General features: G+C 42.9%; 1 protein-coding gene across 1 annotated transcript in view; it reads right to left on the minus strand.

Annotated features, from left to right (window-relative positions):
• Positions 1–20830, minus strand: part of DENND4A (DENN domain containing 4A) — a 2763357-nt gene that overhangs the window by 2092709 nt on the left and 649818 nt on the right. The window contains exon 6 of the mRNA XM_044077857.1: positions 2760–2929. Within this exon, the coding sequence (XP_043933792.1) occupies positions 2760–2929 (170 nt within the window). The remainder of the gene's footprint in view (positions 1–2759; positions 2930–20830) is intronic.

The raw sequence follows: 20830 nt of genomic DNA on the forward strand, positions 1-20830 counted from the left end.
TATACTGAAGTTGTGTGAGAGGAAGGGACTACTGGAACTGTGGGAGACTAGTGAGGTTGAGTAGGTAGAAGAGAATGAGGGTTTGAAATAAGGATAGTAGAGCATGAGCAGGTCTTGTTTGCATGGTAGGTGTTAGATGCAAATCAAGTGAGAGGGATATGTAGAAAGAGAGACATCTAAGAAGGGGGAGGTGTAGTACAAAGGTTACTGTATGGGTGTGAAGACAGGGATGTTGCAGGGTGAAAGATGGGTTGAGCAGAGGGCAGTAGGTAGGAGTGTGACAACAGGTTGAAGATAGTGATAGGGAGTAGGAGGAGGGAGGGGCCAAGTGTGATAGGCAAGTTATGTGGGAGTGGTCAGATAGGTATAAAGGTAGACGTGTTGGGGGGCGGGTGGAATTTGGGGACAGGGTAGGGGAGCGGAGTGAGCCCATAGGGTGAACGGAGCAGGTAGAGCCACAAAGAAGTGACAAGTACAGAAAGTTATCAGTGACTGGAACACCTAAAATTAAGATGGGCAACAACTGAGGTGTGAGTTAGGATAATTGTAGACAGTTTTAGCATAAGTTTTTCAGCCCAGGAAAGTAGTGAGCAAGTGTGGTAGTACAAAATGGGGGAGAAGAAATTAAAATAACTAATGTATTACAGAGGGGATTTTGGAAAAAAAGGTATGGTGAGCGAGTGTTTGTAGTGGTGTATGTCACCACCTAGAGGTGAAGGAGATGGCAGACAGATACGAAGGAGAGTCTTCGTTAATAAAAGTAAGTTTAAGATCTAAGCAAAAAAGACAAAAACTGGAGGGGGGAAGAGTGGCAAATGGGCTGCAGTAGGCACATGGGAGGTAAAATCTAATTTAATAACACCAGCTTTAACTAAGAGTTCCAAGTAGAGTCTTTAGGCTACATGCATTGTGCTTTCCTTTTCTGGGAATAACTTCACTGTGTTAGAGTTCACTGGTGCCTGGGTAGCAGGCAGTTCAAGGGTGTCTTCCGTACCTAGCAGGGAGGTAGTCCTTGATATTGTAAAAGTGGGGAAGCGGCAGACACACTTTCCTGCAAGCTGTGACTTTCTCTTCCCTGTGTGCTGTCCAACTTACTTCCTCATACATAATGATGAAGATTTACTGTGCCTTCCACCATTTAGTGGTAGTCCAGCATGGTCTCCAGTTTCATTTATCTACTTCCTCCCCTTCAAGGTCATTCATCATTCGGGAAAACTACAACTTACCTTTCCTCAACTCCTCGACAAAACCCCCTAGCTGCAGCAGAGTCTATTGCTGATCTTCGTTTTGGTGACTTCTTCGCTCCAAAAGGAAATGCATCATCACTTCCAGCTCATCGCAAACACGTTCAGTTACTAATGAGATGGGACAAATTCAATTACTCCCAGCAAAATAGCATCTGCAGTCGGCTTTTTTCCAGAAGCAAAACATAATTCACCCGTTTAACCAGAGCACCTGCACAAACACCGTTATCCATCAGTCACAGTATACCATTCAGATCCCACAGCTTAGAAACACGATGTATTACCAACCTTAATCATTCCCTTGCTTGCTACATGCAGAAATGTTGTACGTGACATCTGCTCAGTTACAGTTATTCTGCTCACGGTCAAGTGGGCACAAAACAAACTTCTGGAGCCACAATTTTCACTTTTCAAATTGTCTTAGAGATGCTTCCTAGAGGGTGTAGCTGCATCATGTCAGAAAAACAAAGACCGTCTCAGCAGCTCACACAACTTAATACTCTCGAATGCAAGAAAACACACCACAGGATTACTGTCTTATATACAGCTAACTGCAAAGAGAAGCATTTAAACAGACAGCACATTTGTTACAGTTCCTATCACAGGATTCATCTACCACTATCAGTATGCAAGCAATGAAAAAGATCTCCAGCTTCTTATGGTAAAATTGCCAGGCTGTAGGACAGAAGTGCAGGGAGGTTTAGCACCTCTCAACGTCATGTTAAAGGCCCAAGCAAAACAGGTAGCTCCTGCAGTGATACTGACAAGTAAGTTGGTAAATGCAAGAGCAAAGTCTACTCTAGATGTCTTGAGCATCAAACACAGGAACTTTCCACTGATGACTATTAGGATTCAATCAGGAGCATGTCTTAGCAGCTAGAAAGAGCTATAAATTGAAAGCCTGAATGCAACCCCCACCTCCACCTATAAACAGCACAAGGATGGTCTAGTGAGACACAAAATGAAAAAAAAATAGTCTAGATGATGACTTGGTTCCTAAAATGGAACCTAAAATAAGAGATTGTACTGTTTTTTTGATGAGCAAGTCACCTCTGGTACTCCAGTTGTCAAAGTTACAGTGCTTTTTTTCCCTTTTACTCTCAACAATGTAACATCAAATTTGCATTTAACATATGTTCGTATTTCAAAATTTGCTACACAGAACTGCTACATCTCAGTTGCAGAAAAGTCTTTGCTTTTTACTTAGTCTTACATTTGCAAGTCACTACATCATGGGTTTTAATGAGCTTGAACTTATATTTAACTACTTTTGAGATTTTTCTCAGTCTTCATTGCAAAGGGGTCTGCCCAGAAAAACTGTCCACATAAGTAAAGGTAGAGAACGAATAAAAATTCAGTGAAACCAACGTCTATTTTATTGCCCTCTTGATAGAAAACTTTGGTAAAGCAGAGCCCTCTGAAGCAGATTCCTGCCAAATGCTATCACTGAGGTAGGGTTTTACATTGCAAGTTTTAAACAATTCTCGCTAAATACACTGTATAAACATTACTAACCTTCTCAGCAGACGATCCAGTTAAAACAAATGTAGAAAAAACAGGTAATGGATATTTGGTATTTGAAGTCCAGCTTTCAATTGTTGCACCCATTGGTAAACAAAACAATGGTACAGACTCTGGGAGAGGGAAGGATTCATAATCGTTTTCGGGATATCTGCAGATCAGACCTTTATACCACACATACAAAAATAAAAAAATATACAAATGTCAGAGCAAAAAGACATAAGAGTGAACTACAATTCCATGCTTGCAATTTAAAGGAAGAGAAATATTGGTTTACAAATTCAGAAATGTCAGGTACATAATTAACACTGATATAAAAGAAAATTTTTTTGTGATGTACTTAACATAATACAGAATTTTTAAGAGTAACTCACACAGCATATTCAAGTTATAGGACTTTTCACCTCAGGTGTTACACCCCCTCTTCAAATCATCTTCTAGCAGGCTTCCAAACTGGTGCCACACTCCTTTACCCTAGTTGTCATGCTACTCACACTGAGATAACAGAGAGCATCTGCACATGCCATTCAGTTCTTTTCTGCAACCAACCTTTTGTTAGGTTTGTCAACACAAGACTTCCTGAATGTCACTCAGTGGGAGGAGAGATAATGTTGGCTTAAAGAATTATTTGTGTATCTTGAGAAGAACAAGACACTCTAAAAAGCAGCCACAGGAAGCTAGGTGGAAGATGATGGTATATGTCTGAACTTGTGCTGAACCAAAGATGTCAGTCAACAGTCTGTCCAAAGACGCCTGGTCATTCTGACACTTCAGTAAGTCAGAGACTTGTGAAAGCATCTATCTTATGGAAAATGATAGAGCACTACGCAACTGCTACCAGGCTGCACATGAGGTACCCTTATTCACAAGTTCCACAGACATGATGACCCGGGGCTTCCCCTCTTCCTTCCTTGATATTCATTCAGAAACAACCAGGAGGGAGCAGGTACGGTATGACAGGCTGAATGCTCCTTCAAAGGAAGGGTCATCTGGTAGGGATGAAAAAGTCTCACTATATTTATAAGTCACTGAGACGATGATTTTTTTTTTTTTCGGATTCTTATCACGATGCTGAGGCCTCTCTCCATTCCCAAACTGAAGCTACTTATCCACAAGCAGATACAACAACTCCCATTTGGTGTCACAAAAAGGGAAAGAAAAGACAGAAATGGGCACCTATGCCAATGACAGCAAACAAACAGAAGAAATCAGCACTAGGCCTAGCAGTGGCATCAGACTGTGCTCCTTAACAGTGTGCTTCCACACCTGACAAAACAAAATTCAGGAGAAAAAATTCCTGATGTTAAGGACTTGAGCAGCAAATCCTGGTATGGGAGGACTTGGTAGACCTTGCTCATTCTGAGCCAACAAGTCCTGCTGAATCCAAAGGGAGGCCCAGAAAGAGAAACTCTTAGGAATGTAACCACCAAACGTTTGACCAGGGACTTGAAGGACCATTCCCTGGCAGTAGGACAGTCAGAAATGTGCTCTAGCCATTAAACTGGGAGCAGGCAGTGCTCACTCTCCTGGCTGACAGGGGGTGCAGTGATCATGGGCAAACAAGTCCACATCTGTGAAGAGCAAGTATGCAATCCACAAGGATTGTGCAGCCACCTCAGAGAAGGACTTAACATTAGAAGGTGCGACTAATGTCTGCCCTTTACTTACTCTCCCTCCTGAAAAATTTAGCTAATAAGATCAAAGAATGACAGACTGATTATCCTGCCTATGCAAGTGATGGGCATTTTCAACCACTTACATTCTCAAAGTACTGATGCAGGCCTGAAGCTTCTCCCACCTGTTTCTTCAGGGGGCTCAGGAATATTGACTTTTAACTTCCTCCAAAAGAAATAATAGTGCATCCTGAACTAATTTTCAGAGAATTATTTTTCAAAAGCCATACTTAAAACAGGTGCTCATAACTCCTCAACCATAACAGCCAAGCAAAAGGTAGAGCACAAGAAAACTATTCTGAAAACAATGGTCTTCACAATGGTGCAAATGTTGACATTTAAAGTCATAACTCTACTTCTGTAACTTACCTTAACAGTAAATATTCAATTAAATCACTGTAGTACCCTAAGCTATACAAGTTATACTTTGTCTAGAATATAACATCTGGACAGTTTTCCACAGCCTTGGGCTCCTCCACCTGCACCCAGGCTGTTGGATGCACAAGCTCCAAGTACAGCAAAACAGCAGCCAGGGTGCCAAAAGTTTGATGACTTCCTTGCCAACTTAAAAATAGAGTCTACTGTCCTGATAAAAAAAGGTAAACTTAAGATACAGATACACAAATCCTTACCCTTCCTTAAACATAAACATAAACCCAAAAAGGGGGTGAAGGGAGGGATCAGCCACTGCAAAGGTGATTTTACTGAGCACCTATTTTATACAAGTGTATTATGTCCATTCACAAATCACTACTGCAATAGCCTAAGCTATATGGGTAGAAAAACAAAGCTTACAGAGATTGGGATGAGGGTCCAGGAGCCACTGGAGAATGGTCCTAGCAGAGATGTTCTAGACAGGGAAAAAAAAGCTAGTTTGTAGTAATTTGTAAATGTATGCACAAAGGACCAAGCAGATGCTTCTAGAATGCTTCTGGAGTTTACCTCTTTTCAAACAGCCATAGAAGCAGCAGCCAAAGCCCTCACAGATTGAGCATTGACCCTGCCTGGAAGAGTCTTATTATGGTGGGAATAACAAAGAAATCTTAAATGACAACCCCCTGGAAATAGTGCGCTTTGACATGGGTTGCCCTTTTTTATCATCTTCACAGGAAATAAAAAGCTGTTCAACTTTCCTGAAAGGTTTAGTTCTATCAAGATAATACCCAAGCTGCCCATGCACATCCTAAGTCTAAAGAATTCCTTCTCTCTGTTTGTTAGGCTTTGGAAGACTACAGAGTGCTGGATGATTTGGCTTAAATCACTTTAGGCATAAGTGAGGGAATTTGCTCTCTAGGAAACTATCTTTATGGAACACCAAACACGCTGACCCACCATAAAGTACAGTTAAGTAAGTACTTAACAGAAGTCGTTCTTATCACTGCTGCAGTATTCCTTACTATGGGGATATCCTGCCAAAAGTAGTCATAAGTCTGTCCAGCATACCAAACCCTGGTCCTTTCCATGTCCTCTACATCAGACTATGTCCTACGTTCCAAAGCGTGAGGTACACAAGTGAAGTATGAACAAAAAATCCTCAGAACTGAACTGCCCCAGCAGAACAGAAGCAGCAGACAAGACACAAAAGAATATGGTACATGTACAGCAAAAAAAAAAAAAAGAAAAGAAAAGAACTCCCCTCAGCCAGATGAGAAAAAAAGGAAAAAACTAACTGGGGGAAGGGATGGAATACTACAACAGTAGTAAGTAGGACACCTACTGTTATGCTAGGTTCATACACAATTGTACTATGTCTTTCCTTATCCACTGCTGCAGTATTCCTCACTATTGAGAGAGTGCTAAAGCTACCGAAGAGAATGTGAGGAAGATGAAGCAACTGGAGAGTCCTCCAAAAACATGGAGGATGGACCTAGCAAAACCTGCTCTGGCCCTTGAAAACACATCCAGCTGATAATGCTTAGTAAAATTATGCACAGGTAGCAGATTCCAGAATGGATCGAGCATTGAGATCCTTAAACAAAGCGCCAGCAGCCGCAACACCTCTAGTAGAATGAGCATGATCAGAAGGAAGCAGTTTTTCCATAAAAAAGTAAAAAAGGAAATGACTTTAGAAATTCAAAAAGAAATGGTTTGCTTAGAAACTCCCAAATCTATTTTTTTATCCTTGATATAGAATTAAAAAAAAAAAAAAGCTGACTTTCTAATATCTTTAGTCTTGTCTAGTTAGTACCTGAGCTGTTTATGCAAATCCAATGAATGAAGAATCTTCTCACTTTCATTCTGAGGAGAAGGAAATAAGGAAGATGGATAGTCTGATTCAGAGACAAATTATTGACAACCTTAGGCATAAAGGAAGGATTAGTTCTAAGGAACAGCCCGTCTCTGTGGAAAACAAACAACAGAGGGAAAGGCCATACAAGCCTAAAGTCAGACCCACCAACAGGACAGTACACAATTTCAAAGTGAAGAGGCTGATGGTGCAAAAAGAAGGCTGTGTCAGCTTTTCAAGAACATAGTTGTGATCCCAAGAAGGAAGAACTGGTTTTCTTGGATGCCTAATATGGACTCCTTTTAGAAGCTGAATGACCTCAAAAGTAGAAGAAACTGGTGGATCTAGTCGAAGATGAGCAGAGATGACTGACAAATGAGATTTAACAGAACAGTATACCAGACCAGAATGGAGCAGCTCACACAACTGGGAAAGAACAGCAGGAATCCCTACAGAAAGTGGGTCTTGTTCAGTGTTGCTATAACAAACAGAAAATTTCTTCCATTAAGCTAATTAAGACTTTCTAGTATTGTGTTTCCTTGCTTCTAATAAAACCTAAAGCAAGTCTTCAAAAAAGTGGTGCCAGAATGTAATCAAAACTCTCATCACCCAGACTGTAGGATGAGAAGATGACAATAAATGAAAGAGCCCTTGTCCTGTGTAAGGTTGTCCTTCCTGTGGGGTAACTCATGATAATTGCCCCTAGCCACATGAAAGAAATAAAGAGGAAAGCAATTTTGTCTGGCCTACAAAAGGGTCACCAACAAGATTTTGGATCCGTCCAACATAACCTTGTAAAGGACCTTTGGCAGCAGAGGAAGAGGGGGAAATGCATACAGGAACATCCCTCTCCAAGAAATAGATATGGCATCTAATTTCCAAGTCAGGAGTCTTGGCACTCCGGAATAGAATTTGCTGTTTTTTTTTGTTCTGAGAGGAGGCAACAAAAACATCCTCCTAAAGAATACCCTCCCTGTACAACATCCACTTGTGAGGATCTGCTCAAAGTGTCTGCCACTGCATTCTTTTCTGATGGAATATATACTGCCTGAAGAGTCAACTGGTGCCAAATGGCAAAGTCGCATGTTGTCAGGGCTCGCTTGCAAAGGCAGCAAGTCTTCATCCCCACTTGTACCACTTAACAGCAGTGTTGTTCATAAGAACTCTGAGGGGTCCTGGAGACCATAGCTAATGCGGGGATTGGGGAGCCAAAACTGAGCTCTTCATTTACCATTTACCAACATGGGAAATCGATGCTCCACACCTATGGTCACCACCTCGTTGGTCAAGTCTGACCACAAGCTAATCACGCTTGACATCCATATCCCACCCCCCACCCCCCAGTAAGGAAACCTCCGTAAAAAACTTCTCCAAAGCCAACTTCATGCTACTCAAGTCAGAAGTGACAAACTTCATGACACCCATGCAGATGGGAACTGAAAGTTTGACTGCTGAATCCTACACTAAGGCACTGTACGAGCACATCCACTCGTGCATGAATCATGCCATCCCCAATAGAACCAAGAAGCTCTCCTCCAAAAAAAGGAAGCCAATCTGGTGGTCTCTTGCCATAAACAAACTTTACAACAAAAGGAAAAAAACTGTTGCAGAAAAGAGGAAAATCACAGGATGCAAAAAACTCCCTTATCAGCCTCAGTAAGAAGCAGAGATCCCTCATAAAATCCTCCAAAGCTAGTTACGAAAATAAAATTGCCAAAGATTCCAAAGACAACCACAAGGCATTCTATAGCTATATCAAGAATCTAAATGGCAATGCTCAGATCTGCTCTGAGCTACAACAGAATGGCATTAAATATACTGATCCCAAGGATATTGCCAATATCCTGGCAGATCGATTCAGTGCAAACTTCACCCCCCTCTCACCCCCTAAAGGGCCCATCTCAATACCAAAAGACTGCCAAATTCCGGTAATAACGGCCACACAGGTAAAAAAATGCACTCTCCAAAGCTAAGAATACAGCATCCATGTGGCCAGAATACATCCCAGGCTGTGTACTACATGAAAAATGAACTGGCACCTTACCTAAGTGTCATGTTTAATCATAGCCTCACCTCAGGCTTCGTGCCCACCGAGTGGTGCACAGCTACAGTTATCCCACTCCATAAGGAGGGATCCACCTTGGATCCCGGAGACTACCACCCCATCAGTCTTATGAGCCTTATCTGCAAGGCCATGGAATGTATTATCATGGAACTTATAAACAAAGACATTGGCAACCTTCAAACACTGGACCCCACACAGTTTGGGTTAGTGAAGGGCCGATTTTGTCTCCTGAACCTGAATGACTTCTTCGAATCAGTCTCCAGAGCCATGGACAAGGGTAAGGTGGTCCACACAGCCTATCTGAACCTCAACAAGGCCTTCGTCACCATCCCCCACTCTGGAATCATAGATAAACTTACTAAGCTGGGCATTAATCCCTACGTCACGCGATGGGTTGCCAACTGGCTTACTGACAGAACCCACACTGTAAAAGTAGCCAACTCCAAATCCATCTCCGGACAAGTGACAAGTGGAGTACCTCAGGGTTCAGTCCTGGGACTGCTCGTTTGGCATCTACTTCTCTAAAGTACAGGCCAACACTAAGGGACTCTGGCTAACAAACTTCGCAGATGACTGCAAACTGGGAGCCATTACTGAATCGGCAAATGATGTGGAAATTCTACAAAAAGGCCTTACAGAAACAGATGCTTGGTGCCAGAGCCATGGGCTCAAGCTCAATGTCAAGAAATGTATGGTTATCCCCTTTGGGAAAAAATATGTACCCATGAATTACCACGTAGGTGACAGTACACTAAACACTGAAAGTGTGATAAGAAGAGACTTAGGGACACAGGTGGACAGTGGTCTCACCTTCGATAACCACATCATCACAACAGTCAGGAAATCCTTCTATGTGGCACACCGCATCACCAAGGGCTTTTCATCCAGAAAAAAGGAGGTCATTATCCCACTGTACTCATCCCTCATTAGACCCATTATAGAATACAACGCCCCGTTTGGCATGTACCTCTCAAGACATTGCAACAACTGGAAAGGCTGCATAAATACCTCAATAAAAGAATCACAGGCCTAAAGCAGACGCCCTATTTTGACAGTCTAAAAAACCCTCCAGCTATACTCTGTGGCATATCGTCTACTCAGAGACTATCTCTGCTTAACATGCAAGGCCATGTCAAACCCAGAGCTGCAGGACATGCTATACTTAAAGAAATCCCAATCCTTCAGACACATGCTCCAGGGATCTAAACCTTGTCATCACAATGAACAAAACATGTTGGAGGGATAGGTTCCTGACCCAGAGACTCCCAAGACTCTGGAATAGACTGCCCATATATGTCAAGCACAGCACCTCTTTGGCCCTCTTCAAAAGGAACCTTGGTGACTGGAGGGGAGATAGACAATTCACCCTGGGGATCACATCAGTCATCCTTCTAGACAGGGGTCCAGGGAAGTAAATACTGTGGGAAGAAATAGCCAGGGAATTGTTATGGCTAGCCTTGTATAGGCCCTAGGGCCGATAGCCTAGTACCAACCTATGAACCCATTTCCTTGACAGTGATATGTCTGGTACTCTCCTGAGGAAACCAAACTCCCTGGACCCTGAAGCCATTGCCATTAGAACAAGCCCCCAGGGTAGGTATGAAGCATGTATACAAATATTTTCAGTGAGGGGAGAAACTAGAAATGTAAGGCCTGGATTTAGGGATAGCTAGGTGATCCACCAAATAAATTCTTTCCTCAAGCAAGGCAAAAGAAGAAGTTGGAGGTCCAAAGGATGACAGTGTTGAACCAAATTGCCTTCATATACCACAGGAACTTCCTCATATCAAGTCTGGCACATGGAACCATAGGGATAGTGGATGCCATGAACTCCAGAGCTCCTAGAAACTCTCTTGGTGAGGTTTCTTGTAAAGAAAGAAGAGATTGAAACAAGGTTGTCAAAGAAAGGACCTTTTGAAGAAGAAAACTGTCATTACGAGTGCAAATTCTGCAACACAAGAAAACTTGACTCAGACAAGGCATCAAAACTTAGAGTGAAGCCTTCACTGCAAAGCAAATGGATTGTGAACTCTAAGTACTGCAGGACAGCCTACTGGGAAGGAGCCTGAAAGAGAAGGTCATCCAGATAAGAAAAAATGTGAATGCTGCAAAGTCAGCAAAAGGGATACACATTTGGTAATGACCTTCAGGGCTGTAGAAAGACCAAATGGTCAAGCAGAGAACTGAAGATATGAGGCAGATGCAGAGAATTATAAAAAAATTCCTAAAAAGAGGATGAATAGTGATATGGAGATATGCATTCTTCAAATCTAGAGAAATCAGAAAGGCTTGGGGAAGAAGCACTGGAAATTGATTGCGAAAAGTGAACATTTTTAAAGAGGGAACTTACAGAAGTGTTGAAAAAGGAAAGATCTAAAATAGACCTTTAAGAACCCTTCTTACTGGGAACAAGAAGCATCCTGGAATTGAAGCCAATGCCCCATTGGCAAGGAGGAACTGGCTGAAAAGTTCCCTGAGACAAAAGACCTTGAATCAGACGTGGAAAAATGATGCAACTGGCAAGGAGGTTGAAGGAATACCTGTAAATGGAGGAAAGGACTTCCATACCATTCTGAAGCTCTTCTGAATTATAGACACAGCCCACTTGTCTGTTGTAATTGTCTGTTAAATGACAAAAGACAGAGACAGTCTTTGACAGACAGGAGTGTGGCCGAAAGAAAGAGGAAAAGGAAAGTAGTCGTACAGAAATTGGTTTATCAGGAAAGAAAACTTTTACACCCAGGAGTCATGACTTGGGTTCTCAGGAAAAATCCTTTTAAAGAACAGTTTACCCTTTTGGGATTGCCTCTGACGTCTACGCACAAAGGGACCTGCTTTGGAAGGATGAGGTCATGCATAACCCCCCCCCCCCCAATAACACCTTAACGATGCCTGCAGCTGCAGAATCAAACAAATTCTGAGTATCCAGAGGATAGTTTAATAACTTAGCTTTCCTCTAGAAGAGATTCAAGCCTAAGCCAGGAATACCTCCAAATGACCGACCCTGACACAGCAGCCTGCAAAGTAGCATCAACAGCATCATAGATGCACTTAATTGAAATGTCTAGCTACCTGCAAAGCATAAATGAACAAGAAAAGTGCTGAGGTTAAGTTGTCTGAATCAGACATATCAGCCAAAGACGTACCTTAATTTGGAAATGAGGGAAAGCACATAGTCATAGTTGTCTGAAAACTGATATAGCTAAAGGATAAAGTAGCAAAAGTATACACCTTCTTGCCATACCTACCCATAGGTCTGCTATAGTGTTATCTGTTGGCAAGACTTTAAGGAAGCAAGTAGTTTTATGGGCTTGTCAGCTGAAAGAGAAAAAGCAGAGGAATCTGATGAATGTTTCATAAATTTCTGAGTTTCAGGAACCTTAAAAAAATGTTTTTAGGGGCAGGAGTTTAAGACTCTGGAGCCTGAGAAGCAAACCTAAAAGTGCCTAAAAGGGCTTCAAAGTACAGCATGAATTGCAGAAGGTGTACGGGAATCCATCTGAATGAGATCATAATACCTCTTCTAACGATCAGGCATCAGAGAGATTTCACACTTAAGATGTTGCAGCATTTTAAAGAAGAGTTTCCCCCAAAGTAGAGTTCCTCTACCTGGGAATCAGGGGAAAGAGAATATCCCTCATTAGAGTCCATTGCAAGAGGAGAATGAATCTGAAGTAACAAGCTCACAATTCCTCCTCAAAATCCAAATCTCATCAGAAGACTAATCTATAGTCTTTTAGAGAGAGGTGGCAGGAGAAGGCATTCCTAGGAGAGAAGGAACTGACAACCCATGAGGAGACTTCAAAGCCATCAGGGCTTTAAAAAGACAGAGTTAGGTCTTGCAATTATTTCTGTGGGTCTTTAACAATTAGAGAAATATACCTAGTTTTCTGCTTCATTTTAACAAGGACATCTGCCAGTAAAAACCTCAGAAGTTCTGAGCCATGACATACCTCAATCAAGTAAAATAATTCCCCCTGGCCTTTACAAAACCACCAGATGAGGGTCCCCCTAAGCATCCTAAATGGATGTCAGCTCAGCCCCAGCGAATGTACAGCCTGCCCATTTAGTACATCTCCGGTTTAAGAAGGATTGCTAGTGAGCTGTGACCTACTAAACCACCAGACAAAACTCCCATAAGAAATACCTATATACAGTGCACCTACTAGATCAGTCCTTAAAGCATCCCCTTGGTGATAACAGTTCTTCAAACATAGCATTATGGACAGTTCAGCTACACCTGGTTTCTCCTGCCAGCCTTAATGATTAGGGTCTCCTGAGGTAGTGTAGCAACTGCTTCATGTACACTGACAGCCCTCCACTAATAACTCACTCTAGTACAGAGTGCAACAGATGTCTCTACACCAAGAATCTTGAATCCCTTCTCTCTCGCACTTGAAACAGTAACACTGAAGAGATTGTCAACTCACCTACCACTACTCAAGCACATAGTATCACTACCCATACACAGTATGCTCCAAACACATAAATTAACATATGTGGAGGTTCTCTCAAGAAACTTACCAAAACACCAGAGACCTCCAAAACAAAAGACTGCTACAAGTAACACAGTTCACACAGCACCCAAGACACACAGCAACACCAGTGTCTCACCTACCAAGCTCTTAAGGCGTAACACTCAAAAACCAAATCTTCTTATCATTGGAGACTCCGCAGTGAGACACACAGGTGCCCCCACTCACCAGGTTAGATGAGGAGAAAGTCACGGTCAGCTGTCTATCCAGTGCCAGGATTTGTCAGATCATGCAGGCACTCTGGTCTCTCGGCAACAATACCATCATGATTCTGTTATAGCTCATGTTGAACGACCTGAGCCGTACCTCACTGGACTATATGAAAAGAGACGTGACTGAGCATTCTGAGTATGTGCCCTGGGCAGGTATGTTCCAGCTTTGAGCAGCATATTACCCTCACCTAGAATGATGCCACAGTATAAACAAAAAATGACTGATTTCTCAATAACTGGATTAGTTTTTGGTGTCATTCAAAGGGGATACAGTTTCTGTCAGCCTGGGATGACATGGTCGGCAAACCTCACTGCTTTGCCAGAGACAGTTTGCACCTCACAGCACTAGGCTTTCAGTTGCTGGAAAAGTCTCTTGCCTCCCTCATATTGCGTTTTTTAGGCAAGGTCTCAAAAACAAAATTGCGGACATGAAAATTACCAACCATAACAAAATAAGGGTTATGCTGCTAAATGCTAGGAGCTTAAAAAAAAACTGCACACCCTGGAAGCACTTGTATCACTGGAGAGTGTAGATGTCTGTGCAGCAACAGAAACCTGGTTCAAGACCTCAGAGAGTACCCTAGGCATGCAAGGCTACAATGCCTTCCACACATTCAGACTGCAAAACGAACACATGAGAACCAAAGGAGGCAGTGTTTCTATCTATATTAGGGACAAATTCACCTCCTGACTAGTTAGACTGGTCAACTCCATGGAGTTACTCCAAGTTCAGATTACTGTGGGTAAGACTTCCGTTCCAATCATAGCTACTTATAAATCCCCTCCATGGTTCATGATGTATATGAGGCCTACTTGACCAAACTTGAGTCAATCCAAATATTGCCAAACACTCTGGTCATAGGGGATTTCTATTATCCCACCATCAACTGGGAAACCTAATCTAGCCCTAACTCACTAGCACAAAAGCTCATTGACTTTGTTAACTCAAATGACCTGGAAGAAATTGTTCAAACCCTAACAAAAGGAACAAACATATTAGAGCTGGTCCTCATAAACATGACAAACAGATGCATTACTGCAATTGTCGGACGATCATTTGTCAAATCTGACCACAAATCAGTAGTCTTTGAGCTGGCACTAACACCAGAACTTACAAAGGGTGAAGTCAGACTAAAAAACTTCACAAAAGCAAACTATACCTTCCTAGGCAAAGGTACAAATGCCTTCCTAGGCTGGAAGTGGTAACTACACCAAAGCTTAAACTAAAGCCCTTTACAATCACTTGTATAAAAGTGCATAGACTCGAATGTTCCAGAGAGAATCACAGCCACAGCCCCAATTAAAAACAAACTACCCTGGTGGGTATCCAGCATCAATAAACAAATGCAAAAAGTTGCTGTCTAAGAAAACTAAGGTGAGTCCACAACAATGGAAAAGCACCCTCCTCAGCCTCAACAGGCAAATAAGACAATGTGTCAAATCCTCTAAGTGTAACTTTGAAAATTAGCAATCAAACCCAAGGATAACCATAAGACCTTTTACAGCTACATACACAGCCTAAACGGTAGGACCCAAGTATGTGCCAAACTAGTGACCAATGGTATCCTGCAGTGATAGGAAACCTGCTAGCAGACGGATTTTGGCCACAATTTCACTCCATTATCCCTTCCAAACTTATCACAAACCTTGCTCCCAAACCCCCCACCCTATATATCCGCAGAGCAGGTCATTAAAGCTTTGTCTAAGACAAAAAACACAGCCTCTATGGGACCACGTGGCATCCCAGGCTGTCTTCTAAAAGTAAAACATGAACTAGCATCACCATTAAGTATCCTATTCAAATCACAGCCTAACTCACAGGCTTTGCTCCTGAGGAATGGAGAACAACAACAGTTATTCCCCTCTACAAAGGAGGCTTAGCAACAGACCTAGGGAATTACAGACCCATAATTCTGACTAGGGTCATCTGTAAAGCCTTGGAACATACCATCATGGACCTCAAATTAAGACATAGATGACATCCAGACTCTGGATCCAACCCAATTCGGTTTTGTATAGCGCAGATCCTGATTGTTAAACCTGGTGATTTCTTCAAAAATGTGACCAGGGCCATTGATGATGGCAAATCTCTGCAAACAGTATACCTCGATTTGGCAAAGGCCTTTGACAAAATCCCACACTCGGGCATTACCGATAAACTTAGCAAACTGAATGTAAACCCCTTTCTTGTAAGCTGGGTTGCCAACTGGCTCACAAATCGGTCATACACTATCAAAGTGCATGACTTCAAATCAACCAGCAGACTTGTCACCAGCGGGTGCCACAGGGGTTTGTGCTAGCCCCCCTACTGTTTGGTATATACTTTTCAGAAATTCAGGCCAAAACTAAAGGGTTGTGGCTGACCAAGTTTGAGAACGACTGCAAACTGGGTGCAATTACTGAATTCCCAAATTATGTCAGTATATTTCAAAAGGGTCTTACACAGATGAACGACTGGTGTCTTACTCATGGTCTCAAACTGAATAAAAAGAAATGCATCATCATCCCCTTCAGTAAAAACAATGTCCTTTCACACCATCAAATTAACAACAATACTCTATGTACCTATGAAGTGGTAAGATATCTGGGATCACAAGTAGACTGTGACCTTACCTTTGACCATCACGTGCCTACTGTAGTAAGGAAGACTTTCTATGTAGCACACTTGGTAAGCAATAGCATCGCCTCTAGAGCAATGGACATTATAACCCCTCTATACTCATCACTAATCAGGCCATAACTAAGTATAACGCCCCTTTCATGTACCATACAAAGCACCTACAGCAAAGTACAGTTGTGTACACTTACCACAAATGTAGATGTTAGAGTGTATTCACTGTTGCAGTCATTACATTTGGGTTATCTGCTTGTAGGTAGCCCTCGGTTGGCCTGATTATCAAAGTCTTGGGTCCTTCGTCGGTTGCTGTCTCATCTTCCATTACATCAGGTAGTCAGAGGTATAAAGCATGCAGCAGACGCCATTACATCAGTTTTTCTTGCCCCAGATGTCAGGTACCCCCATAATGGGAAGCAATTAAATATAAGGTTACACCTCCAACAAAATGCAAATACACCAGAAAGCTTAAGTATAGTAAACAAGAAGAGAGGTATAGCCAATAGAAGTCAGGGGGCTGGAGGGAGGGTAACCAGGACTGCAACAGTGAATACACTCGAACATCTACATTTATGGTAAGCGTACACAACTGTACTATGTTCTTGGTGTTTCACCGTTGCAGTCATTACATTTGGGTAGATTCCCAAAGCTAAGGAAGGGAGGAGGCAGTTATTGAGCATTAGGAGTAGCTATTGGGCCCTGCAAGACTGCAGTGGCAAAACCAGCTCTGGATTTAGAGAAAATTGGCAAGTGGTAATGCTAGGTGAAGGTATGTACAGAACTCCAGGTAGCAGCTTCTAGGATGTCCCTGATAGGAACACCTCTGAGAAAGGCTGTAGAAGTAGATGCAGCCCTGGGGGAATGGGGTCGTATCCCCTGTGGGGTAGGTTTTCCATGGTGCTTATCGCAGAAAAGAATGCAATGGCCTATCCACTTAGAAATGGTTTGCTTTGAAATGGCCTTCCCCTCTGCCCCTGCAGCAAAGGCAAAGTACAGTTGTGTACACTTACCATAAATGTAGATGTTCGAGTGTATTCACTGTTGCAGTCATCACATTTGGGTTATCTGCTTGCAGTAGCTCTGTCGGCCTGATTAACAAAGTCTTGGGTCCTGCGTCAGTTGCGGTCCCTTCTTTTGTGACGTCAGGTCATCAGGGGTATAAAACATGCAGCCGACGCCATTACATCAGTTTTTCTTGGCCCAAATGTCAGGTATCCCCCAAATGGGAAGCAATTAAATCTACAAGTATACAAGGTTATACCTCCAACAATAAAGCAAATACACCAAAAAGCTTTTGAGCATAATAAAGGAGAGTACAGGTATAGCCAAAAGAAGTAAGGGAGCTGGAGGGAGGGTAACCAGGACTGCAACAGTGAATACACTCAAACATCTACATTTATGGTAAGTGTACACAACTGTACTTATGTTCTTCATGTTTCACTGTTGCACGTCACATTTGGGTAGATTCCCAAAGCTAAGGATGGGAGGAGGAATTTAGATATAAGGCCCTGCAAGAATGCAGCGGCAAAGCCAGCTCTGGATTTAGAGAAAACTGGCAGATGGTAATGCTTGGTGAAAGTATGTACAGAACTCCAGGTAGCAGCTTCTAGGATGTCCCTGGTAGGGACGCCTCTGAGGAAGGCTGTAGAGGTAGATGCAGCCCTGGTTGAGTGGCATCTAATCCCCTGTGGGATAGGTTTTCCATGGTGCTTGTAGCAGAAATTAATGCAATGGCCTATCCATTTGGAAATAGTTTGCGCTGAAATAGCCTCCCCCTCTGCCCCTGCAGCAAATGCCACCAGCAGTTGGTCAGATTTCCTTTGAGGATTAGTCTTGCCCAAGTAGAATTAAGTTGTCTGTGCACATCTAAGGAGTGCAGTATCCGTTCCCCTTTGTTCTGTGGATTAGGAAAGAAGGTTGGCAAATGAATGGACTGATTGAGGGCCACACTGGAAACCACCTTGGGCATGAAGGAGGGATTGGTCCTGAGACACACCCTGACCGCATGAAAGATGATGAAAGGCTCCACTGCCATGAGGGCCTATAATTCAGATACCCTTCTTGCTGAAGTGATTGCTAAAAGGAAAGCTGTTTTCCAAGAAAGGAATTTTAAGTCTGCAGTAGCAGCTGGCTCAAAAGGAGGAAGAGTGAGTTTTTCCAATACAAAGTTAAGGTCCCATGCTGGAGTTGGCACTCTCCTGGGTGGTCGTAAATTGTTGGCCCCTCTGAGAAAAGTACAGTTGTGTACACTTACCATAAATGTAGATGTTCAAGTGTATTCACTGTTGCAGTCATTACACTGACTGCCAGCAGATTACCCAAATGTAATGACTGCAACAGTGAAACACGAAGAACATCTGCTTGAACAGTGAATTAGAGAAGAGAGGAGGCTCTGTGCTATAATGAGCTGAAATGGCTGAGGTGTGAATTTTGATGGAGGAGAAAGACAGGCCCTTGTGAAGCATCTCAGTTAAGTATTGTAAAATCTGAGGTAAATTGGGCACTGCTGTGCTCAACCCTTGAGATTGGTTCTAGGCACAGAACCTTTTCCATTTTTCAGCATAATATTTTCTAGTACTAGGCCTCCTTGCCTCTAAAATGATATCCATCATTGGTTTACGGAGGGATGGTAAAGGAGAGATTAGGTAATAAGCCAGATTGCTAGGTTCAGTGTTTGAAGCTGAAGGTGCAGGATCTGTTTCTCCTGCTGAAACAATAGGGCAGGAGTCTGTGGCAGGTGCCATGGGCCAACAGTAACACACAAGAGGGGGGTACCAGTGTTGGCGTGGCCAGTCTGGTGCAATCAAAATCGTCCTTGGTTTGTCTTGTTTGATCTTTAGTAGTACTTTGGAGAGCAGAGGCAGGAGAGGAAAGACAAACTTATTACAGGGTCCCTGACTCTCACATCTGTCAGGTTTTCTGGGAGCAGGAGGTAGAGAGTCAGGGGCCAAGCTAGATTCTGAAAAGGCATCATCAACAATGTCTAATACAGGAGGTATGGCTAAAGGCCTGTGCTGGGGCAGTAGTAAGAAATCCCTAAGCCTCTTTTTAAAATCAGAGAAATCCTGACCTTCCCAATAAAAATTCTCCCTGAGAGTATGCAAGGTTTCACCAAAAGAGAAATCCTCTAGGGGAATAGCAGAGGGAATAGAGTCCTCAGCATCAGAATCCTCATAGGCAGATGAGGGTAAATCCTGGTCATCAGAGGAAACAGAAAATCAGAATCCTGGTCAGAAGTATCATAAGCAAACTCAGTCCTAGGTCTCTTAGAGGGGGAAATCTGGCTTCCCCTGATTAAAGCAATAAGGTCTTCAGCCATTTTTATCATTTGTTTTTTTGGCATAGAGTCCTGACCATGCGGTCTTGGCATCAGTTTTCCAGGCATGCTATGAGTTTTAGGCCTTAAAGAAGAAGATGGCGTTGGTTTAATTTGCAAGTCAGTAGGCCTGAATACACCCTCAGAAGCCGGTGCCAGCACAGTGGCTCTGGACCCATCCAAGGTAGAGACATCCGCAGGTTCCACAACTGAAGCATCTCGCTGCATACCAGATTCCGAATGGGTCTCAGCAGAGGCCTGCGAATCTGAAGTGGCGGGTATCATGGGCTGTGAAAGCACCTCACTGAGTACCGGCGAACTGGCGACTGGCTTAGGAGAAGCGTTGTCGGCAGCTTTAGACCTAGGCAGCCTGCCTCTGTCTTTATCTTTGCGTTTTTTCGGAATGTTGGTAGTCGGACAGCTTACCGAAGACATATCAGTATAACTGAACCGAGCACCAAAATATTTAGAAGTGAAAATATACCGAAGGATAGTCCGTGGTTTAAATAAGGCACAAAACCAGACAGTGAGGTACGTCGTGGTCAGGGCCTAGACAAGGAATACAGTACAAATGAAAATTTTTGAGGTATTTGCTTTCCACAAGTAATGCAATTATTTACTTTTACTGACATCTGTTTAGAGCAAGAAAAAGTTTCCCAACGGGGCACTTAGCTTTTAGTTGAAGATTCGGTTCTGAAACTCGAAAATGAAAATTTCAGGAGTCGGCCAACTGGCACTTGCAAACTGCTTCTGCTTTGTGCACCGCACGGCAAGAAAGACTGATGTAATGGCATCTGCTGCATGTTTTATACCCCTGACGTCACGGAAGAAGGGACAGCAACCGACTCAGGACCCAAGACTTTGTTAATCAGGCCGATTGAGGGCTCCTGCAAGCAGATAACCCAAATGTGATGACTGCAACAGTGAAACACTAAGAACATCTAGCAGTTGTTCAGATTTCCTGAGAGGCTTGGTCCTGTCCAAATAAAATCTAAGTTGTCTGTACACGTTCAAAGAGTGCAGTATTCGTTCCTCTTTGTTCTGTGGATTAGAAAAGAAGGTTGGCAAATGAATGGACTGATTAAGGGCCACATTGGATACCACCTTGGGCATAAAGGAAAGATTGGTCCTGAGGGACACCCTGTCCGCATGAAAAATGATGAAAGGCTCCACTGCCATGAGGGTCTGTAATTCAGACATCCTTCTTGCTGAAGTGATGGGTAGAAGGAAGGCTGTTTTCCAAGTAAGGAATTTCAACTCTGCAGTTGCAACTGGCTCAAAAGGAGGTACAGTGAGCTTTTCCAATACAAAGATAATGTCCCAGGCAGGAGTAGAAGCTCTCCTGGGTGGTCTTAGATTTTTGGCCCCTCTGAGGAATTCTTTCAGTAGGGGGTGAGAGAAGAGGGGTGGCTCAGTATTATAA

Source organism: Protopterus annectens, chromosome 7.part0 (genome assembly GCF_019279795.1).
Source record: "Protopterus annectens isolate FY-2018-M chromosome 7.part0, PAN1.0, whole genome shotgun sequence".
Lineage (NCBI taxonomy): Eukaryota > Metazoa > Chordata > Ceratodontiformes > Protopteridae > Protopterus > Protopterus annectens.